The sequence below is a fragment of the Artemia sp. Qi Xiang Cuo genome, chromosome 7 (genome assembly GCF_049724085.1).
Source record: "Artemia sp. Qi Xiang Cuo chromosome 7, ASM4972408v1, whole genome shotgun sequence".
In the NCBI taxonomy this organism is placed as follows: Eukaryota; Metazoa; Arthropoda; class Branchiopoda; order Anostraca; family Artemiidae; genus Artemia; species Artemia sp. Qi Xiang Cuo.
The window spans coordinates 72,044,202-72,069,219 of NC_142800.1; the positions used below are offsets into that span (position 1 = coordinate 72,044,202).

Genomic DNA, 25,018 nt, shown 5'->3' on the forward strand with positions numbered 1-25,018 from the left:
TTAGTAAAGGGTGCATTAGATAAGTAATAAAACTTATGTTATTATTGCGTCTCGTCCGAAGAGCACATTAATAGATTTCCTCTAAGAGACTAAGTTTACCCGGTTGTTTTTGCCACCAAAGATTGTATCCAACGTGTTTAGGTTTAGCAAGCGGTTTTTTTCGATGCTGATTAAAAGTTGCGATAACACTTCAAGCTGGACAAATAGCGCAACTCTAATTTTACTAGTTTGACAGGCTTAACAGCATATTTTTCATGTTGACGCATTAGCGTAACCTAAAAACAATGTATTGAAAATGGGCATTCGTCAAAAATCTAAATCAATTTTGGTACCAAACGAAATCAAGGAAACAACAATATGTCAGAAAAGTGTCTGATTTGAAAAAAAAATAGAACACATTTCTTTTCTTTTTTAACAGGCTTGAATATAACTTCAGTTTAAAAAAAATAGCATTTAAAACCAAAGAGTTAAAAAATAATGATGACATAGTTATATATTTATATTGTTAATCAGAATCATCATTTAGGGTTGCTTTAGAAGTAAAAGGTTATTTAAATATGATAAACATAGCTTTGGTAACTTCTCTAATAATTGCAGAGATAGAAATCAAAAATGAAAAAATCCCCATCTTTTCTATCCTTTTCATCTTTTATGATAGACTTATCTATCAACAAACGAAATGACATCATTTTTATACAATCCTAAAAGGACTTATACCTGATTTGCCTCTCACTCACTCGGACTATCTGTCTTTGCACTTTCTACAATTAGCCGTGGCTTGATGCCCACAATTACTTGATTTTAATTCAATAAATTATTTGATGATAGCTCCGAAGCTAAACTTTTTAGAAATCAAATAACTTTGAATATTGATAGATAATCATATTATCTCTTCAAAACTAAGCAAAATTTCTAAATATTTTATATAATTTTTTGGAAAATAATACCGTGAATCCTTTTTACAAAATACAGATTTTCTTTAACTCTTTTCTCAGTCCACTTTAACCCACACATCTTCTATCCGCTAGTATTTGGATCCAAAACGAAACAACATAAATGTTTTAATACCAGAAAGAGCTGAGGATCATTTGAGTACGAAGTTATTTCGGGGTGAGTTTTTTTCAGGTAGGAGAAAATTCGGAGAAATTAAAATCTCAGAGTGGCTTACCTTGTCCGGTAACAATAGAGTCTCGAATTAACACTGATTAAAAAAAATTTTTCACTGATACAATTATGAAAACAAATTTTCAGTAATTTCAAATAAAAGTGGGTAATCACTAAATCATGACTCTAAGTAAAAAAACTGCAACATCAAAGTCATCATCGTTCCTCCAGCGGAAAATTAGTCCCCAACATTGAGAACCAGCGCAAATTGCTCTGTCCGTGAGTAGCATTGATGTGCCTCCGTTATTTTCGTCTGGATCTAGCAGGCTTTTGGAAAGTCGAAGAGAGGTAAATAAAAATATGAAAGTTAATATTTCTATTCATGCAGTCAAAATCGTCATTGATTGTGCCATGAATGAGTGTCGTTATAGGCCATCTTGCACAGCAAACCCACAGGAGATGGCCCAACAAAGGCCGAAATTTCACCCAGTAAAGTTCTGTGATACCCAGCTGATTCAGCATTGTTGAAACACCGTATAATTCACATCAGAGTTTTTGAGAATATAGTACTACGTGGTGACATGGTTGTCTCTAAAACCTTTTCTTCTTCTTGGAAAGCCAAGCCTTCTTGAGTCCAATTCGGTCTCCATTTGGCTTCACGACGATTTTTAACCTTCAAATGATGATGGGTCAGGCATAAGTCTTGCTACCATCTCTGTGATCATGTGATCTACTCGCAGATATTTATATGTCTAAGGAAATCGAAAATACATTTGTGCAGATATCTTTCAGTGTTAGCTGGTAGGCTTGAGAGCAGCAACACGTTGATGTCAGGCTGGAGGCTACTTCCTGCTGGATGCATTGAAATTCAAAAATCAGGTGGTTATAGGATTCTGGAAATGAGTCGCAAAGTCTGCAATATGGATCGGCTCAGTTCTGCCAAGTAAACTCCTCTTTTGTTAGGATCAAAGAGTTGCTTTTGATTCAATAATAAAGAATGTTATCTGCCCTTGATGGAAATAAGGATGGAATGGACATTTTTTTTTAACAAAATCTTCTTCTGAATATGTCTCTAAAGGTCTGGGCCTTCAAATTGGGGTTAATTGGATTATCCAAGGAGCTACTAGCTAGCTGGTCTGCTACCTCATTATATTGATGCCTTGGTGGCTGGGGATATGCTGAAACTTGACTTTGTTTTGGAGACTAATTAATTGATCTCTGATTGTCCTCGGGTATCCGTGTATGACATCCTAGATGACCTTATATCAGGTATCCATACTCTGTATCCATTGCAATCCAATGGATATTATCAATGAGCTGAAGGGTGCCTTTAGAGTCTGAGAGCAATATTATTCTTTCGGAAGCCAGTGGAATAATATTGATGACCTTTAAAGCCTCTTTTATTGCCGATAGCTCTGCCGTGAGGATGAAAGTATTATCAGGAAGTCTGATTTTCATATTCAATTAATAACCTGGAATAACAGACACAGGGCCGCATTTTCTGCCTTTGATTCAGCCGTCAGTGTAAATTTGGAGATAATCTGGATACAAAGTGGTAATTTTCTCATGAAAAAACGCCTGAATTTCGATTGACAGGTAGTTTGTCTTTTGCAAGGGAATTAACTCCAGTGAAACACTTGGAGGTGATATTTGCCATCCAGGGGGGGACAAGAAAATGACTGAGACAGGGTGAGTCAAGTTTCCAAGCTGGGACAAGCTCGTTAAATATTGTCAATGACCTTATGAATGTAAAACTATGCGAGATACCATCTTTGGCAAATGTGAGCTTAAAAATATTATTCTCGTGACTTATAGCTTGTACCTCACTGTAATATTTGATGGTCAGAGTAGTCTGTCTTTCTAAAATAGAGGCCAGACAGGTTAAGTGTTTCATTTTGTTAGAGGGACACTGAGCATGAAGCCCTAGGGCAATTTTGTTAGCCATATTTTGCATTGTTTCTGATTCCGCAAGATTAGTCTTACTACATTCTCCATATGATTCAATGGCATACTTAATCATTAAACGAATACATCTCTTGTAAAAATCACAAAGTATTTATTGGGAATTAGCCCTCTTTGACCCCGCCAGGCGCTTAAGGATTTAACCTTCGTATAAATGAATTTTTTACGCAGTTGATTTTACCAAATTGGCAAAACATTGCCAAGTTTTGCCAAGTTTCAAGAAACTTGGATCCAGGTATTCTCCTAGAAATTTAGGTGCTACAGCACATTCTGTTTCCACATTGTTGACGAATAATTTTGGTGGTATGACATCCGATTCAAATTTCATTTGCTCCTATATTTCTTAGTTTGAGCGACACCCCCCTTAAAATCCTGGATCCACCGCTGGGTAGAACCGAAACACAAAGTCGAAAAGCAATATCATAAAGATATTCACATTTCTTTTTATTATTCAAATTATCACACATTTACCATGTGATAATTGTAAATTTCACGTGTCATAATTATAATTCTTTATTTGCTTCATAAATATATATTTAATAAAGTTTGGTTTAATCTTTACAAAATTATTACATAATTATTATTTGATAATTAGTATTTCATTAAATTTGTGTGTGATAATTATACAAATTTTAATAGAATAATTATAAGTTTCATAGTTCTATATCGTAAAAACAGGCAATGGATTATCACGCACTAATTACTAAAATTAGTTATAGCTGTTAAAACATCAGGCGTTCTAAACATGAAATGTTTATATCGTAAAAGGACGGCGTTCTGATTACTATTCTTTTTAACTCTAATTATTTATCATTAAAACTTAAAACAAAATTAATGTAGACTCATTTTCTAGCTCATTGTATTGGAGTCATTTTACAGGTGCTGGCCTGCAAATCATTTGATCATAATTATTAAAGGAGCGGGCAGTCTTAGGGTTGCTTTTCCAATTTCAATATAAATAAGTGGACTAAATGAAGACCATATTTTGAAGTGTAAGATATAATTCTTTTTATACATATTTTCAATATATAGCATTTCCTATTATATATCCTAACATTAAAACAATAGATTAAAAAACACATATCTTGTTGAGACCATTGTATCTTTTCAGTAACAGAAAAATGATAATTTAGAGTTGAAAGTAAAAGACTGTTCCTCATAAATAAGGAACCCTCTTTTTTGTGGAAAGAACCTATTCCATGCTACAAAAGAAAAAACGAACATCAATATAAAATAAAGAAATAAATGTTTCAAATATAAATAAAGCGCGATGCAAAAGCTTAAAACGAACCACAAATACTTGGAACGGAAGAGGGTTTGTTTCCTCTAGGAGCCTCACTCGTAACGTTCATGTGCTGGCTAGAGCCTTACTGAAAACATTTAATTTTTGGCATTTTCGTTGATAACAGAAAATACGTCATTTTTTAGAAAAACAATAAAGTGTTTACAGTTATTAATTGGGAATTTCCTGTATTGTAGGCTAGTAGTTTTCAACTTAAGCACAAGCAACTACCAAAATGTTATGAGGAAGGGACCCCACCCTCTCCACGTTCGATACTTGTTGCTTGTTTCATGGTGTAAAGTTTTAGTTTTTACAATGCCACTTTTATTTTTGTTTAAAAATATAAGAATTTTTTGAATTCAAGTTCAAACAGGGTTGTATGAAATAACGTTCACCAAAGGAACTATTTCTAGATGTGGTGAGTAATTAGCATTTATTTATACCAGAGTTAGGGGTATCCATGGAGATCTTGGCAAATAAAAAGGTTCTGGGGTAACATACACTCCCTTCCCCCTGTTTAAAACTATCCTGACTCTGCAATCCCCATCCCCAATAAAAAAAAATACAACTACGTTAATCTGTGATGTCGTAGGATAAGAGTGAACATACTTTCAGGGATCTCATTTAAGGGCAAACAGGGACAAATTTTAATTCCAAGAGTATACAAAATAGATGGAACAGGTTGTCTCAACAAAAATGAGAATGACTTTAGATTAAAACATATGCCTGATACAACTTGAGACGTTCAAGCAATAGTGTATTTGTAGAGCCTATAATATCCATGTGAGCTAAAGCGTTCATAAAAACAGTATAGCACTATGGTTTACTAAAAGCTTTGTTAGACAAATCATTAAAGAACGAACTTGTAATACTGTTAGTATCACTTGAAAAAGCAGGGTTGTCGAATAATATCATCACTGTCAGCTATGTGTTCATTTAAAATAGCAGAACTGAAAGAGTAACGAACACAGACAAAATCTTATAGTTGATAAAACTTCTTCAGTGGTTATTTCACTTTTCAATAAAATGAGTTATGGCATAAATTCATTTTCATTTCAGTATTTTTCCGCCATAATTCACATAAACTGTTTCAAATTTTAGTATTAAACCCACCAACCCAATTTCTGGTAACAAATAAAAGTGTAAATTAGAAAACAAATGCTATTAGCAGTTCACAAACTTTTAAGCCTGTCTGTGGCAAAGTCCACAACTTGTTTTAAAAGCTGTTTTTCATGAGCCAAAAATCGAAGGCACAGTTTCTTGGACGGTGACTTTTCGTTTTCTATTCTTGCCAATTCTTCATCTAAAAATGATGCCTAAGGGTAAAAAGAATAAGATGAGAAATTATAAAACTGGTATCAATGATCTAATGTATTCTTTAACTTTTAAGAAGCGTTATCTGTTTATGGCACAAACAATGTTGCTTGAATCCGTTTGATTACTCAGCCGCTGCAACATGCCGCTGCAACAAAAATGAGTATGACTTTAGATTAAAACATATGCTTGGCACAACTTGAAATTCTAAAACTGGTATCAATGATCCACTGCACTGTTTAACTTTTAAGAAGCGTTACCCGTTTATGGTACAAACAACATTGCTTGGATTCGTTTGATTACTCAGCCGCTGCAACATTTCTTTATTCTGGTAGAATTTTAGTTACCAATAAAATATTATTTTATTTTTTAACGTAGGATCGGTACAATAGATAGAAAAATCTTTGCATTATTGACATCCAGTAAAAATTTTGGTAATAATTTCTCTCTTTCAATAGGTAAGAAATAAAGAGAGAAAGAGAAAGAGAGAGAGAGAGAAGGAGAGAGAGCGAGAGAGGGAGAAAGAGAGAAGAGAGAGAGAGAAAGAGAGAGAGAGTTCGACTATTAAAAAGAAAAAGAGGCGAGAGGACAACTTTAATCCATTCAATTAAAACCCTATCCAGTTCAAAAAATGCAAGAATATTTAACTTTGCAAGTTCAAAACATTTAGAATCATTACATTAGATAAAAAATCTTTGTATTACTGGAATCCAGTAATACCTTGTTTTGATATATCCATTGAAAAAATTCCTAAATTACCTCCCCATTAGTTTTGAGAAAACATTCACGCTTTTGAGAGAGAAAATCTTTGGAACAGTAATTTTTGGAACAAAATCTTTGGAACAGTAATCTTTGGATACAGTTACTTATTAATGGTTGAAAAAGATATAGGGAGAGGGAGAGAGAGATAAAAAGAGACAGAGGAAGAAAGGGGAGAGAGAAATAAGACACAGAGAAAAAACAGAAAAAACAAGAAGGAACAGATCTATTAAATTAAAATATTTGTTTAGTTTCCCATTTTACTATCTGTATTTACTATTTCATTTCATTTTCAGTATCTGATTGTATCAAGGATTGAAAATGCAAATTAGAAATTGGGAATTTGTAAGAAACATAGATGAATTTAGGGAGGGAGTCACCAAATTTTTATACTTCAAAGAGGACAGGCAGGAAGACATCTCCCCCTTGATAAATACCCATATCCTTTACCCATTACCTAAATTATTGTTCTAAAGATTTCCATTTTGCAAAAATATGAATTTTATATAAAGGTTCAGTAGCAATCCTTTACAAGGGTTCTCAAGAATACACTTTTCCATAGATTCAAAAAAGAGAGAAAGTAAAGAAAAAAGGGGAAACAAGTTCAGAGATTTAAAGATTTTGAAAAGGGCAAACTTGGAAGTCAAAGCAAGTGACAACAGAGCTTTGTTCCCTAGACCAGGCTTCCAGATCTTTAGAAGTTTAAACTACGGTTGAGGTTTTTTCTGTTGAAAATATTCAAATTAGCTTCAGTGAAATTTTGAAATTGTTAATTTCTGAAAGATTAAGGCATTTAGGTATTGTGTCATAAACCTATAGATGAAAGTTTTCCAATTCTATAGACACAAAAAGTGGAAAAACATAAAATAAATGAAAAGATCCAAAAACATTTTGACTTAAATCATTTGAATACCTCACTCACTTTAACATCTAAATTTCCAATATGCACTGTCTATACTGTATGAATATCTTATCACAAACCGATTAGGCTTGTCAAGTTTGGCACCCAGGCCTAACTGCTATCCAACCAAAAAGCTTGAAAATATCCAGAAATGAGCGTGCTAAACAAGGCTTGGGGCAAACTTCACATAATATGAGGACAGCCTACAGACACTGAGGCTTCAAAACCTACCTGAATGGCGCCACCATCTTACGATGGTGGCCCCATTGAAAAATATTTTGGAAAAATATTCCTAAACTCTGATCCCCATCGCAAAGTTCTACCGGATTTTCAAGAACCATGAACCAGTTGGCCAAAAACATGTAGAGGAATCCTCCCTTCACCTTGACAACCCCTTTGTCTTCCACTCCAAAAGGTATCGAAACGGTATCTATCGTCATTTTTGACGATAGTGTCTGACCGAACGGTGTATGACCCTCCTGATGGGTCGACAAAACAAAAATGTATTCATTTTAATGTCTTTGGTACTTTGACTTTCATTCTGACGTTTTTATAAGATATCTAAATATCAGCAGCACCAAACATATCAATAATCTTTCGGTTTCTATACCACCAAGGTAAAAACCAAAAATGATGAAATTAAAAAACTCATATCCGTGGCTAACAACTCAATTGGGGAAAAAAAAAAAAAAATTTTCAATTTTTTTTTTGTCAAGAGAAAACGCTCTCGTATCAAACGATCAAAACCTTTCTTTGAGAAATCCGACAGGCATTTTTTATTGAGAGTAAAATTCGCTGAGATTTTTTTTTAGATTTTTTTTTGTTAGGTAGACGATTTTTCGAAAAAAGGAGAATCTAAAACAGAATTCCAATATAATAAATTTTAGGAGTAAATATACAGGACTTTTGTCTCCTTTAAACTTGGTTTCACTGACCGGGTAAAAAACTTTCCAACTCTGATCCAAACAAACTGAAGTTCGACTCCGGTCAGACCACAACTTAGAATGTTTAATGCTATTCGACTCGACTATTTCATTCTGTTAAATTTGACTGAGTACCTGTACTGTTTGTAGCATGAGTAGTTTTGAATAAATGAATTCTTAGACTGGCTATAAACACTAAAAAGAATAAATAAAAGGAAACAAAAAAAGAGAATCTTTTTGCATAGCCGGGAGTAGTGCAGGGAACACAGAACTCACGATCGTAGCAATATAGACTGAAAAAGTGAGCTAAAAGGCTTCCTAAGTTACCATATAGGATATTTCCCAAACAATGAGTGGCATTTAATATAGGAAAAAAGAACCAAACACTAATAGACACACGAAGAATGTGCATAGCCTTATTTCAAAAATATAGAAGAAGTAAAGAAGTGATATAAAAAAGAGGTCTAGGAGATTTCCACCCGTAGGAGATCCCCCCCCCCCATAAATTTCCCCTGTAGGAGATTCCCCCCAGAAATGTCCCCCATAGGAGATCCCCTCCCCTGCAAATCCCCCCCCGTCAAATGAGACTGAAGTTTCATTTGACGATTAGAGGTCCAACATCTATATTGTCTGATTTCGAGTTGGGCGTGCAGAATTCCTTCAGGAAAAGCTTTCCAGCCACTGAAGAGAACAGTACAAAACCTTGGCCTTCAGACGAGGTACAGACACCTTGATGAATTTGCAGTCTCCGTCCAAATACTAACTGCTCTTGCATTCGTGCCCAGATCGGAGGCAAGGGTAGTCTCTGGTGGCGATTATTTCCGAGAGGGGGAAGGGGGAGAATTTTCAGTGGGGGAAATGACGGGGGGGGACATTTCCTACGGGGGGATCTTCTGAGGGGGAAATAACCAGAGGGGGAATCTCCTACGGGGGGAAATTTCCGGGGGGAGGGGGGAATTACCGGGGGGAAATCTCCGCGGGGAAATTTTCTCGGGGGAAAATCACCGGAACCCATAAAAAAGGAACCAACAACAGGAAACACTGTAAAGGACTAAAAAAATTATCAAATAACAGATATTCTGGCAAAGATAGGTTATTGTCCAGTCACCTCTTTGTTTTTCGTGTGCAAGGATAACTTAATTTTTATTTTGTCATTTGTCGTGATTTTTTAATTCAAGCTTTGGGTTTCCTTTAATTAAAAGTATCTTAGCTTATTTTAACTTAGTTACTTAACTTATTTAAAAAATGCATGCTAGTTAGCTAGTTAATATTAGTATACATTAGACAACTAATATACACAGACATATTAGTAAATATGTCTAATATACAGCGACATGTTTGGGTCCAGGGAGTTCTGTTCGCAGTTGATGGCTCGACTATTGACAATCAGTCTCAATTCAAGCGTCTACCATAACTTCTGGGCCCACCAAGCAGCTTCAAATCAGAATTGATGGTAGATGACCAGTTAACCCTACGACCTAAGGCTAACATCCTCCACGAGACCAAGGGAGACACTTAGGGGATTACTTCGATATCGCGTCTTCAGGGCGTCCTAGTGCGTGGCCCAACCAACAGTGGCCTCTGCATTTGCCGACATTTGATATGGGAGAACGGTTTCCAGTTCAACTATAGCTGGCATCATTGCTACTTTTTTTTGATCACCGAACCTATTGAAAACATCCAGATCTCGGGTACCCAACAGTTTTCTCGGCCACTTTTTTGTCCACAGCCAAATCGTAGTACAGACACCACCATTGTCTCAAATATTCACAGTTTTGTCTATATAATGACTTAATGTTCGTTTTACCGATGTTTCCTCGCAAGGGGAAAAATAACCAGAGCGGAAATAGCATTAACTTGGATTTCGTCTGAGGCGTTACCATAGGGACGAATCAGAAAGCCTCAGTATTTGAAGGAGTTAACATCTTAACTGGGATTTCCATCAAAGAGGGGTGTCTCCGATTCAACTTGTCCTTACTGGCATTGTTTTCTGGCAATTTATATGGAGACCAGCGTGCTTGCCCTGACTGAATAGACCATCAAGTATAGAATATGTCTCTTGTACGAACTCAGGAAACATATCAACGTCATCGGCATAATTTAGATCGGTTACTGAGAGAGCAGCGCTTGTCATTTCTCCTTGATACTGCTCAATTACAATGAGGATCCAATCTCTTATGAAGTTAAGCAAGGTTGGAGACAAGAAACATCGCTGTCTTACTCCCAGCTCAATATCACAAGTGACGACAGGCTTCTGTCAGCACTGACTTGAGCTTTTATGCCCATATACTATGTCTGGATTAGGCTGATCAGCTTATCAGATAATCCGACCTTCACCAGGACGTTCTATTGGGTGCATCGCATTATAGAGTCAAACGGAGTGATAAAGTAAATAAGCACCTAGATTCGTATCTTACTCGTGATTAAAACTGCGTTCCAGAATCTGTTGAACAGAGCAGCCCATCCTCGACCTAATGCCTCTCTGGTTAGGTCTTGCTGTACAATCACTAACGCTGCAGAACGGGTTGAGCAGTACACATATTGCATGTATGACTAAACATGAACGGACTATAAAGTTATTGCTATTTACATGATCCAGCCAACACTTGTTTATATACTTAGTAAAGTATCTTCTGATCTCAGCTCTCAATTCTATATATATGTCTAATCACGCTGATCTTATTTTTTTTTTATCTGCGTGTAGCAATATAGTGTCGATACATGTACCACTTACTATATCTTCTGTAAATGGCCAAAATAAGGCTTTAATAAAATTATATGATTTATCAGTAATCATAGAAGAGATGCAGAAGAGGTATCATTCGAAAACTAAAGCAATTTTCCTTGAAAGTCTGACCTCCAAAATGTACTAAACATCACTTGTAGAACTTATACTGTATACACACATGTAAATATTGTATATACCTTGCGACAATGTTCACGTTTTGATGCAGCTTAAAGAGACAAAGTGTGCTTTAAGTAACAAATAACAACTCTGAATAACAATTTTACAACAACTTTACAGCAACAGTTTACAACAGCAACAATGATAACAACAACTTTAATAACAATTTGAAGCAGTTTAAAAAAAGACAAAATGGATAAGACAACAATTGATTATTATCCAAGTTTTCACTTTTTAAGTTAATTATCAAAGTGTTTTCCAATTGTCTGAAAAAAATTCATAAAATTCAGGGACACTTTTCCAAGTTTCGATAGGGCTTCATCAGAGTCACTTTCTCTTATTTTTCAATTGTTCCAATCTTTTGTTTTCTTCTTTTTAATGGTTTTAAACCCCACCTACATTCCCAGAATTCATTTATTTATGCTAAATAATTCGTTATAAATGATAAGAGAATGCTCGGAACAAAGAAGAAGAAGAAGAAGAAACAGAAACCTTACCCCAGGTTTTATGCCATGAATCATCAGAAGAATCTTACACCGATCAAGAAGAAACTTCCACGCCTTTTCATCTGTTTCTTTGTCATACAAATCTAAACTTGTAAGCGTTGTCGAGTCTTCCAAACATGCAAGTTTTTTCAGCTTATCTTTAAATAGTAATAATTGTTAAACCAAATAAATAACAATAAAAGAGGAAGCAATAAAATGTATATCAGAATTATCATTGTTACACTAAGAATTCTGAAGGTGATTTTTTTTTTTTATTTCATCCAATGGCTCAAACGCCATCTTATCCTTCTTCTAGTAATATTTTAAATTTACCTATCATAGGCAGCGCAATCGCGCTGCTTCAGTAAAGAAAGATGTTGGCACAATGTATTTTTATTTTTTTGTTTTTGTTTTCTTTTTCCATACCAGGGCACTTCGTATCCAAGGAGTTGTCGTAGAAACTTCGAAAAGGACTCATTCGATTGGAAATTGGAGTGGCTAGTGCCGTTTTTTAATATTCGAAAGTGATTGGACGGCAAACAGCCCCCCCCCCCACGCCCATCATTCCCCCAAACACATCAAATCAAATTTCGAGATAGCCATTTTGTTCAGCGTAGTTGATTTCCAGATAGAACATATGTTTTTGAGGAGGTCACTCCCCCACAACCCTCGGGACAAGGGTTTTAAGTTATGCCCTGGGGGCATATAAGGTTTTTATAGAAGGCGTTGTCGTAGAAACAAATGAATAAATAAATGAAACCCAAAACATCAGAAATTACAATAAATAACCGAGTCAAACTCAAAACGAGCAGAAATTAACACAAGTTGGGCTCCAAACCCCTATGCCTTCCCAAGGCCAGAATAAAATTTGCACTTTACTGGAAAAAATATGAATGTTTTTACTTTTATAACTTTCATAAATCAAATAATATTAACATTTTGATTACTAAATATCAGTATATGTATATTAAATTGACAATACACATTCATTTGTATTTTTTCAGTAAAGTGCAAATTATGTTCTGGCCCTGGGAAGACATAGGGGTTTTGAGCCCAACTTATGTTAATTTCTGCTCGTTTTGAGTTTGAATCGGTAATTTATTGTAATTTCTGTTTGTTTTGGGTTTTATTTATTTATCGATGCTGATTTGTGGTAGTTTCACGCTTGGTAGATTATGTGATTTTATTTTTGCTCATTTTTTGTTTAATGGAGTTCTTTACTTTTCTTTGCAAAACTTATTTTGTGGAAAAAGTTTTTTTTAATTAATTTCTGTCAGCGAAAACTGATGACAAAAATGACTTGGTAAATACCCCCGCAATCAAAAGTGAATATAATATTTATGTCAAAAAATAAGAACAAATTCTCGTATTTTCATTAAAAGAAATTTAAAAAGTTGAACATCCTCCCCCCACTAAACTTAGAAGTTAATTTTTGTATCTTCATAAAAAAAAATCGAAATTTTTTTTGCTTCTCCCTACATTTTTCATGAAATAGGTAACTGAATGGCATTTTTTTTTTTTTTAAGTTTGTAAGTAGTCCAGAACGATTATTCAGTTGGAACAGTGCATTATTGTCGTTTCACCCTTATTGGTTGTTCAGTTTGTTACCGTTGTTCAGCACTTTTGACCAGCAACTATAAAAGTTTTCAGATGTGGTTTTAATTATTTCTTTTTCTTTCCTTCTCTTTTTTTATATAAAATTATTTTTATCTTCTTATGGTGTTTTCTTGAATCTTTCAGTTTTTTCACTTCTAGTTTTTATTTCTCTCTTTCTCTTTTCTATACAGAGACTTTCACGTTTCTATGATCTTTTCTATTATCTTTTATCTTTTAATCTAAGTTTATTCTACTTTTTATCTTCTTATGCTGTTTCCTTGAATGTTTCAGTTTTTCAATTCTAGTTTTTATTTATCTCTTTCTCTTTTCTATACAGATACTTTCACGTTTCTATGATGTTTTCTATTATCTTTTATCTTTTTATCTAAGTTTATTCTACTTTTTATTCTAATTGTCTAAGTTTATTCTAGTTTTCTCTCTCTTTCCATTCTCTTTTCATATTCTTATGCTCTTTTCTTGTATACTTTAGCTATATATCCTACTTTTTCCTTTTCCCCGATCAATAAAGATTTTGGGACATTCGGTTTTTCGTATTTTATGTAGTGTCTTAATTAAAAGCTTTAACTGTTGCTATATACTTCTACATGTTCATTCCATTTATAGTATTAAGGCTAAAAAATTCTATTTGACCAACTAACCTATTAGCATGGATGTGTTAAAAAAACAAAAACAAACTGACGTATGATTTTACAGAAATTTTTACAATTGCTAAACAGCGTTTTGAAATATATGTATGTTAAGGTGTTCAAGCTTATTTATAACTATCACCTTCTTTCATGACATAAATCCTCAAAAATCCTAATAACTTTGAGCTAAAGGGGAGAGATTTGTCCGAGCATAATAGGTAAGGTCCTCCAAGATCAAATTTCAAAATATAATTGGCTTTAGCTCGTTGAAGAGGGTCTGACTTGCTTAACGGAATCTGAAAAAAAAGAAGAAAAAATGTAAAAGGTTTTACATAAAATGGGATACTATGAGTCTAAGATAAAAAAAAAATAATCATAAAATGACGAAAAGGAAGTAGAAACAAAGGTACAATATAGCTAAAATCTAAAAAAGGATAAAAACCCTTCAAAGAAATTGGTATACAGGGCATCGACAACTGTCAAAGTTTCAGTTGCTGGATCTTTTTCTGGGGACAGGTAGCAAGCCTGTTGCCCCATCTTGTGACAGCCAAGGTAGATCCCAGGGTCCCGTGTTGCCAAGCAGAGGTCAATTCATTGTGCTACCGCAAGATCTAATAAAGATAGAAATGTGTGTAATGAAAGCCGGAATCTGGAACTATTCACCGAAAGCTGAAAAGTCAAAACTCAGTCTATTATCCATCTATCATATACCTGGTCTATTCAAATACGATACGTATATTAAAAGCCATGATACAATTGTAAAACTGCCAAACATATTGCAATCGAGCACTGATTACAAGTACAAAACTGGAATTTTTACTGATAAATTACTCCTTTGTTAACCATTTTTTCTAATTTTTAAAGTGTGAGAGAGGCATCCACTTCCGAAAATCACGCAAAACTGGTGATGCAAGCCAAGTGTAGCGGAAGTGTGGTGAAAACTGTGCCAAGCATGGCTGAGCTGTGCGGAAAACACTCGACATTCTGAGATGTACACCTGGTAACGGAAAGTAGAGATCCCCTCGTTTAAGTGCATTATAGACCTAGGAATCTCTGAAAATAACAAGTGTAAATAATTCAAAAATTATCAATCAATGGCAAAAGCTCTTGACGTATGCAGAGACGCAAATTCCCGAAAATGTAAGATCTGGGACAGCGGCATAAATTCGTCAAAATCCTGGGAGGGGGGGGGGGAGTTCGAGCCAACTCTCAAAAAACAAGTGAAAAGGACAGCAGAAACTAAATAATAAGCCATTCTGGTACCATAAAGGTGCTATTTAGTACTATAAAGGTACTGTATAGTACTATAAAGGTAAATATGTACTAAAAAAATGATCTGTTTCTGTTGATGCTTAAATTATGCAGGTTTATCTTAGTTTTGACAAGATTTTAGAATAAACTAAATTTCAGCTGGGGGATAAACTGGGATCTGGGGAGGGGGCGAGTTATATATGGGGCAGCCCCCCCCCCCCCCAGCCCCATAGCAAATTACGCCCCTGGTATGGGCAAGGATTTTGGTTCTAATGAACATACAAAAAAGATGATTCTTTTTTTTTAATCCAGAAAGGGGGGGGGGACGACCACTTTTTTCAATTCAAAAAATTCAATCGCCAAAAAAGGAATTTCTCAAAATCTAAAGGGGTGGGGCATTGCACCCTGCCTCTCTAATTTGCGCCCATTCACATGCGCAAGGCAGTTATTATTTTCACATTACAAGGGAAAGGGATAGGCTAACATTTCTATAGTTGTTTGCTTTCTATTAACAGAAATCTTCGTCCTAGAAATTCTAATTGAGTCAGCAACTAAAAAAAGGAAAAAAGATAAGAAACATAAATGCGTTATTGACAGCTTTGATCATAGGCGGTAAAAGCAGACGGTTACAACTCCTCTTGGTTCAACCTCTGTTTGGATAATCATCTTTTTTAATTATTTTTTTACTGTTATTGCGCTCTTAGTCAATGTTTAATTCACTAGTATTTTTTTTTTTTAGACCCCTTGATTATTAAATATAAAAACCTACAGACTAAACCCATATCCATAGATAAACCCTAGTGACGCCTTAGGTTTTGAAATTCTTTTCCATGGTAACTGATTTCCGATGATATTTTAGCTTTTTTTAGTTATTAGCAAGTAATAACAAAATTATATATTGATATTTAATCCTAAAAAAAAATGGGCCGCAACTTAAGAACTACGATATTTAAAAGATGTAATGTAATTGCTAATATTTTATAGGTATTATATCATTGATAATGAGACTCTGGAAAAAAAATGGAGATGCGGGGTATCGATCCCCGTACCTCTCACATGCTAAGCGAGCGCTCTACCATCTGAGCTACATCCCCTTGATATTTTCGAACATTAATACAGCTGATGCTGTAATGAGGCAAAACTAAATTATCCTTAGACTTCCTATTAGCAATTTAAAAAACGTTATGTTACAGGCAGATCCAAAGGGTGGGGAGGGGGGGGGCTATCCCCAATAATGTAGAAAAAAAATTATTATGGTAAAATTTTACTTAAGCTACTTTTGTTTCGGCTATCTTGGAAAGGGGTTGGGTTAGGAAAATGAAACTTTCAGGGATGGATCTACATGCTAAGGTATGTCCCGGGAAGGTACTTTGAAGTACTTGCCTCCCCTCCTCCCACTCTATATAATGCTAAATACTGCACATTACTAGTTGTTTTAGCTCACATTTCATCCTATATTGCTATCATAATTATAAATCACTGCTTACCTTACACAACTTCAGCTTTTAACCTTGTTCATTGAAATATAGCCTATTCCAAAATCCTATTTTCATTTAAAAGTCCATCCCTTTAACTTATTAAATAAAAAAAACAAGTTTTTTTTAACTGAAAGTAAGTAGTGACATTAAAACTTAGAACGAACAGAAATTATTCCGTATATGAAAGAGACTGTCCCCTCCTCAACTCCTCGCTCTTTACGCTAAAGTTTTTCATTGTTTAAAAAAAAATAGAGTTGTGAGAAAGTCAAACTTTAGCGTAAAGAGGGAGGCGTTGAGGAGGGGACAGCCCCTTTCATATACGGAATAATTTATGTTCGTTTTAAGTTTTAATGTCACTCCTTACTTTCAGTAAAAAAAACTTTTTTTTTTTATTTAATTTTTGAACGTTTTTGAAAAAATGCAGGTTTTGATCTTGGCTCACCGTACCTGAATAATTAAAACAAAATTTGCATATTAATTTTCTTTTATTTGGTTAAATGGCTTTCTCGAAACTTGTTTAATTTTATTTACGAACGTTTTTATTAGTAATAAATATACGTAACTTACGAATTAACTTACGTAACGATCTTCTACATTCATATATTTTTAATAGGCATATTAGGGGGTTCGCCCCCTAGTTAATACCTTGCTCTTTAAGCGAAAGTTCGAATTTTGTTCCAATTCTTTAAAAATGACCGCTTAATCACAAAGGCTCTTAGAATAAATAGCTCTTATGAAAGTACTAAAAAGTCTTTTGCTTAAAGAGCGAGGTATTGACTAGCGGTTGAACACAATCATATATGTAATATTTTTTGTTCGTTTAAAGTTTTGATGTTGCTGCTGTTGCAGTTGAAAAACTTGTTTTTTATATTTAATTTCTGATCTTTTTTTAAATAATGTTGGGAAGTCCGGTGTCCCCTTCATAGCAATGTCCATTCCCCCATGAAAACTTCCTTCATGGAAAGATCCTCCCACATAACCCCCCACCCACCCCCCCCCCCCAATACCAGAAAAACTCTTCTCTGAAAAAGTATTTATACTTCCCAATAACCAATACTATATGTTAACATTGGGTACAGTTCATAATTATCAGCCCTCCCTCCGGGAGCTTCGGGGAGGTAAGTCATCCTAAAAGACGTAGTTGTCATATTTTAGAACATGCTGAATAAAATGGCTATCTCAAAATTTTGATCGGGTGACTTTGGAAAAAAAATGAGCGTGGGAAAGGGGCCTAGTTGCCCTCCATTTTTTTGGTCACTTAAAAAGGGCACTAGAACTTTTAATTTCCGTTCCAATGAGTCCTCCCACGATATTCTAGGACAACTGGGTCGATACGATCACCCCTGTAAGAAAAAAAAAAAAAAAAAAAAAAAAAAAAAAAAAAAAAAAAAAAAACCTAATAAACACGCACCCGTGATCTTTCTTCTGGCAAAAAATGAAAAATTCCACATTTATGTAGATAGGAGCTTAAAACCTCTACAGTAGGGTTCTCTGATACGCGGAAAATGATGGTGTGATTTTCATTAAGGTTCTATAACTTTTAGGGGGTCTTTCCCCTTTTTTCGAAAATCAGCCAAATTTTCTCAGGCACGTAACTTTTGATGGGTAGGACTAAACTTGATGAAACATATATATTTCAAATAAGCACTAAAATCTGATTCTTTTGGTGAATCTATTTGTATCAAAATACCGTTTTCTAGAGTTTCGGTTACCATTGAGCCGCTACAAACATCAGAATCGAATTTAGAGGACAATGGACAATTTATGTCATGGGAAGATGTTTTTTAAATCCCCCTTCTCCCTAAACTCAAAATTTCCCAAAAATATACTTTAGAGGCTTATTTAAAAATGTTCAAATTACTAAGACATAGAGTGTTACAAACGTCAGAATCGGCTTCAGAGGACAAATTATGTCATGAGACGATGTTCTTGAAATCCCTCTTCCCCCCAAACTCAAAATTTTCCAAAATTCTACTTTAGAAGTTTTTTTAAATATTTGTAAAGCACTACGACATAGAGCGTTACAAACATCAGAATCGACTTTAGAGGACAATTTATGTCATGGGAAGATGTTTTTGAAATCCCCCTTTGCCCCAAACTCAAAATTTTCCAAATAATCTACTTTAGAGGCTTTTTTAAATATTTCTAAAGCGCTAAGACATAGAGCGCTACAAACATCAGAATCGACTTTAGAGGACAAGTTACGTCATGGGGAGATGTTTTTCAAATCCCCCTTCCCCCCAAACTCAAAATTTTCTAAAATTCTACTTTAGAAGAGTAGGAAGCTATCATGAGCTCCGGAACGAACACCTTGTTGTCATCTACAATTGAGTCTAACGCTGACAGTACATAATTTATTCAAGGATTATCGATCGACGAAGGGGAGAAAATTTCCGAGAAATTGATTGCGTAATCGAGGGGAGTGAATTTCCGAGAAATTGATTTGCATAATCGGTGGGGAGAATGTATTGATTTACGAAAGGGGAATAAAGAAACAAATATGGCTTCTTTGATCTTAGGTTTGAGGGATAAACGGTCTTTAGGTCAGAGAGAAAAATTAATGCTCTATTTTTAAATATGGCTTCATTGATCTTTAGTGTCAGGAATTAGAAATGACATCACTTGTTATCTTGGAATTATGCGAGAGTCTAAAGAGATAGAAAAATCCTTTTTTTAAATACGGCTTCTTCGATCTTTAGGTCCGAGGGATAAATTAATATTCTATCGAAACCATAATAGTGAAGCTAGGAACACCTATGAGATGAAGAGATTAACACGGGAAAGGGTTTCCTAGGAATTTCAAATGTGACAACGCAGGGATTTTAGCTCCTTTGTCTTATGGATTTACCCTAAAATTCTTAAATTAGAAAATGGGTTACTCGTTCTATTATTAAAGACAATCGTTCAAACTCGTTCATCTAACCTCCAAAACAATAGGTTAGGTTAGGTATAAATAAATATTAATAAATAAATAGAAAAATTTCTCCATGTTTAAGTTAGGTTAGGTTAACTTATCATGAGCGCTCATGATAAGCTAACCGTTTTCTAGAGTTTCGGTTACCATTGAGCCGGGTCGCTCCTTACTTACAGTTCGTTACCACGAACTGTTTGATTTACTATCTAGCTGACATTCTTATGGAACCCGTTTGTGATGTCACAACTTTGCTTATCATACCCCCTTTTAACAGTAGCATGCAGGTGCCATGAGGTAGAAGACAACTCTGTGTTGATAAGCCATTTAAACTTTATTAATTAGGGAAAGGATTTGACAAGAGATAGACCAATAAAAAAAATCCAAATTGTTTTTAGAGGACAAATTATGTTATGAGAAAATGTTTTTATTTTAATAGGTCCATGCGCTCATGAAGCTTTCAAATATTTCTGAAGCACTAATTGATAGAGCGCTACAAACATCAGAATTGAATTTAGAAGATAAGTTATGTCATGGGAAGGTGTTTTTAAAATTCCCCCTCCCCAAAACTCAAAAATTTCTAAAATTCTACTTAAGAAGCTTTTTAAATATTTCTAAAGCCCTAATAGATAGAGCGCTACAAATATCAGAATCGACTTCAGAGGACAAATTATGTTATGGGAATACGTTTTTGAAATCCCCTTCCCCCAAACTCAAAATTTTCTAAAATTCTACTCTAGAAGCTTTTTCAATATTTCCAAAGCACTAACAGATAGCGCGCTAAAAACTTCAGAATCGACTTTAGAGGCCAAATTAATTCTACAATAATTCCCCCTTCCCCCTAAACTCAAAATTTTTTTGAAATCCCCCTTCGCCCCAAACTCAAACTTTTCCAAAATTCTACTTTAGAAGCTTTTTTAAATATTTATAAAGCGCTAAGACATAGAGCGCTACAAACATCAGAATCGACTTTAGAGGACAAGTTATGTCATGGGTAGATGTTTTTGAAATCCCCCTTCCACCCAAACTCAAAATTTTCAAAAATTCTACTCTAGAAGCTTTTTAAATATTTCCAAAGCACTTATAGATAGCGCGCTAAAAACATCAGAATCGACTTTAGAGGCCAAATTAATTCTACAATAATTCCCCTTTCCCCCCAAAGTTAAAATTTTTTTGAAATCCCCCTTCGGCCCAAACTCAAAATTTTCAAAAATTCCACTTTCGAAGCTTTTTTAAATATTTCTAAGCGCCAAGACATAGAGCGCTACAAACATCAGAATCGAATTTAGAGGACAATGGACAATTTATGTCATGGGAAGATGCTTTTTAAATCCCCCTTTGCCCCAAACTCAAAATTTTCCAAAATTCTACTTTAGAAGCTTTTTTTAATATTTTTAAAGCGCTAAGACATAGAGCGCTACAAATATCAGAATCGACTTTCGAGGACAAGTTATGTTATGGGAAGATGTTCTTAAAATCCCCCTTCCCCCCAAACTCAAAATTTTTCAAAACTTTACTTAAGAAGTATTTTAAAATATTCTAAAGCGTTAAGACACAGAGCACTAAAAACATCAGACTCGACTTTAGAGGGTAAGTTATGTCATGGGAAGATGTTTTTGAAATCCCCCTTTGCCCCATACTCAAAATTTTCCAAATAATCTACTTTAGAGGCTTTTTTAAATATCTCTAAAGCGCTAAGACGTAGAGCGCTACAAACATCAGAATCGACTTTAGAGGACAAGTTACGTCATGGGGAGATGTTTTTCAAATCCCCCTTCCCCCCAAACTCAAAATTTTCTAAAATTCTACTTTAGAAGAGTAGAAAGCTATCATGAGCTCCGGAACGAACACATGTGCTGCCATCTACAATTGAATCTAACGCCGACGGGACATAATTTATTCAAGGATTATCGATCGACGAAGGGGAGAGAATTTCCGAGAAATTGATTGCGTAATCGAGGGGAGTGAATTTCCGAGAAATTGATTTGCATAATCGGTGGGGAGAATGTATTGATTTACGAAAGGGGAATAAAGAAACAAATATGGCTTCTTTGATCTTAGGTTTGAGGGATAAACGGTCTTTAGGTCAGAGAGAAAAATTAATGCTCTATTTTTAAATATGGCTTCATTGATCTTTAGTGTCAGGAATTAGAAATGACATCACTTGTTATCTTGGAATTATGCGAGAGTCTAAAGAGATAGAAAAATCCTTTTTTTAAATACGGCTTCTTCCATCTTTAGGTCAGAGGGATAAATTAATATTCTATCGAAACCATAATAGTGTAGCTAGGAACACCTAAGAGATGAAGAGATTAACACGGGAAAGGGTTTCCTAGGAATTTCAAATGTGACAACGCAGGGATTTTAGCTCCTTTGTCTTATGGATTTACCCTAAAATTCTTAAATTAGAAAATGGGTTACTCGTTCTATTATTAAAGGCAATCGTTCAAACTCGTTCATCTAACCTCCAAAACAATAGGTTAGGTTAGGTATAAATAAATATTAATAAATAAATAGAAAAATTTCTCCATGTTTAAGTTAGGTTAGGTTAACTTATCATGAGCGCTCATGATAAGCTAACCCAACCTAACTTAAACAGGGTAAAAAGTCAACGTGGGGGGATTTTCCGGCGAGTATGGTTAGGCTAGGCTAGATTAAGTTAGGTTAGGTTTAGTTAGGTTAGGATAGCCTACGTACGCGCGCGTACGTAGGCCCGTATTTGAGGGTAAATCCATAAGATAAAGGAGCTAAAATTTAATTTAAAATTAGAACAGAACTTTAAATTTTTCATCTCTTTGAGAAAAACAACAGAACTCAAGAGGAACCTTTCTATTTTCTTGGGAAAATTACAAGAGAACTTGAACATTTTGCGCTTCATTGAGTCAATTCAGAATTAAAATGGAACATTTTATCTTCACGGTGAATATTCACAATCAATGTATAACTTTTTCTATCTTCTATGAACAATTTGGAACATAAATTTAAATTTTTTCATCTCTTTGAGAAAAGTCGGAACTGAATTTAAGAAAATTTAGAAATAAAGTGAAACTTTTTATCTTCATTGGAAAATAATCACAATCATTGTATAACTTTTCCTATCTTCTACGGAAAAATTTAGAACTGAAATTTAAATTTTTTATGTCTGAGAAATTAAGAACTGAAGTGGAAGCTTTTTTCATTTTCATTGATAAATTTCAGAGTTGAACTAACTTTTTTCTCTACTTTAAGAAAATCCGGATGAGAACTTGAACATTTTGCACTTCTTCGAGAATACTCAGAATTAAAGTGGAGCTGCTTTTCTTCATGGCGAACATTCAAGATCAAAGTATAACTTTTTCTATCTTCTATGAAAAATTTGGAACAGGACTTTAAATTTTTCATCTCTTTGAGAAAAATCGGAACTGAATTTAAGAAAAATTAGAAATAAAGTGAAACTTTTTATCTTCATGGAAAATAATCACAATCATAGTATAACCATTCCTATCTTCTACGGAAAAATGTTGAACTTAACTTTAAATTTTTTATGTCTTTGAGAAATTAAGAACTGAAATGGAAGCTTTTTTCATTTTCATTGGTAAATTTCAAATTGAGCTAACTTTTTTCTCTTCTTTAAGAAAATTCAGAAGAGAACTTGAGCATTTAGCACTTCTTTGAGAAAACTCAGAATTAAAGTGGGGCTCCTTATCTTCATGAAGAATATTAACAATCAAAGTATAATTTTTCTATCTTCTATGAAAAATTTGGAACAGAACTTTAAATTTTTCATCTCTTTGAGAAAAGTCGGAACTGAATTTAAGAAAATTTAGAATTAAAGTGAAACTTTTTATCTTCATAGAAAATAATCACAATCATAGTATAACTTTTCCTATCTTCTATGGAAAAATTTAAAACTGAACTTTAAATTTTTTATGTCTTGGTGAACCTAAAACTGAAGTGGAAGATTTTTATTTTCTCTGGAGAAATTAGAATTGAATTGTGTTCTTCGGTAAAATTCAGAAGAGAACTTGAATATTCACGATTAAAGTATAACTTTTCCTATCTTCGATGAAAAATTTGGAACAGGACTTTAAATTTTTTCATCTCTTTGAGAAAAGTCGGAACTCAATTCAAGAAAATTTAGAATTAAAGTGAAACTTTTTATCTTCATGGAAAATAATCACAATCATAGTATAACTTTTCCTATCTTCTACGGAAAAATTTAGAACTGAACTTTAATTTTTTTATGTCTTGGTGAACTTAAAACTGAAGTGGAAACTTTTTATTTTCTCTGGAGAAATTAGATTTGAATTGTGTTCTTTGGTAAAATTCAGAAGAGAACTTGAACTTTTCTACCTTCTATGAAAAATTTGGAACAGTATTTTAAATTTTTTCATCTCTTTGAGAAAAATCTGAACTAAATTGGAAAATTTTTATATTATTTTGGGAAAATAGAATTGATCAATAACTTATTTCTTTTTCGTTGAGAAAATTCAGAATCGAAGTTGAACTTTTCTTCTTCCGAGAAAATATTCACAACTATGGTATAGCTTTTTCTATCTTCTACGGTAAAATTTAGAATGGAACTTTAATTTTTGTGTCTTTGTGGAAATAAGAACTGAAGTGGAAGCTTCTATTTTCTCTGGTGAAATTAGAATTGAAGTGTGTTCTTTGGTAAAATTCAGAAGAGAACTTGAACTTTTCTATCTTCTATGAAAAATTTGGAACAGTATTTAAAAATTTTTCATCTCTTTGAGAAAGATCTGAATTGAATTGGAAAATTTTTATATTATTTTGGAAAAATAGAATTGATCAATAACTTATTTCTTTTCAATGAGAAAATTCAGAATCGAAGTTGAACTTTTCTTCACTTCATTGAGAAAATTTAAAATTGAAGTAGAACTTTTTATCTTCATAGCAAATATTCACAACTATGGTATAGCTTTTCTATCTACTACTTAAAAATTTAGAACAGAACTTTAAATTTCTTTATGTCTTGGTGAACTTAAAACTGGAGTGGAAGATTTGCACTTTCTCTGGAGAAATTAGAATTGAATTATGTTCTTTGGTAAAATTCAGAATTGAACTTGAAATTTTCTATCTTCTATGAAAAAATTGGAACATTATTTTAAATTTTTTCATCTCTTTGTGAAAAATCTGAACTGATGTGGAAAATTTGGTATCTTTGGTAGAAAACTTGCTAGTTCGAACAGAAAAAGTGTTATCACTGATGAAAAATATTATTTCTAAGAGAAATTTGTGTGTGTTCAGTAAAAGTATGTTAGTTTTAAGGTAAAATATCGTTACTTTGATGAGAAGGTTTGTTAGTGTTAAGCAAAACTTGCTACTTCTGACAGAAAAGTTGTTATCACAATCAAAAAAATTTTACTTCTAAGAAAAATTTGTGTGTGTTCATTAAAAGTTCATTAAATGTTATCACAGTCAAAAAATGTTACTTCTAAAAAAAAATTTGGTATCTTTGGTAGAAAACTTGCTAGTTCGAACAGAAATAGTGTTATCGCTG

At 33.9% G+C, this 25,018-nt stretch overlaps 1 protein-coding gene and 1 non-coding gene across 2 annotated transcripts in view; both read right to left on the minus strand.

Moving 5' to 3' along the window:
- Positions 1-5,154: 5,154 nt before the first annotated feature.
- Positions 5,155-25,018, minus strand: part of LOC148950660 (actin-histidine N-methyltransferase-like) — a 243,758-nt gene continuing 223,894 nt past the window's right edge. Inside the window, exons 9-11 of the mRNA XM_089092544.1 lie at positions 14,021-14,174; positions 11,648-11,793; positions 5,155-5,664 (exon numbers count right to left, since the gene is read on the minus strand). Of these exons, the coding sequence (XP_088948670.1) occupies positions 5,521-5,664; positions 11,648-11,793; positions 14,021-14,174 (444 nt within the window). The 3' untranslated portion in view covers positions 5,155-5,520. The remainder of the gene's footprint in view (positions 5,665-11,647; positions 11,794-14,020; positions 14,175-25,018) is intronic.
- On the minus strand, positions 16,151-16,223 carry TRNAA-AGC (transfer RNA alanine (anticodon AGC)). The gene has a single exon. It is a non-coding gene; the product is annotated as a tRNA-Ala (tRNA).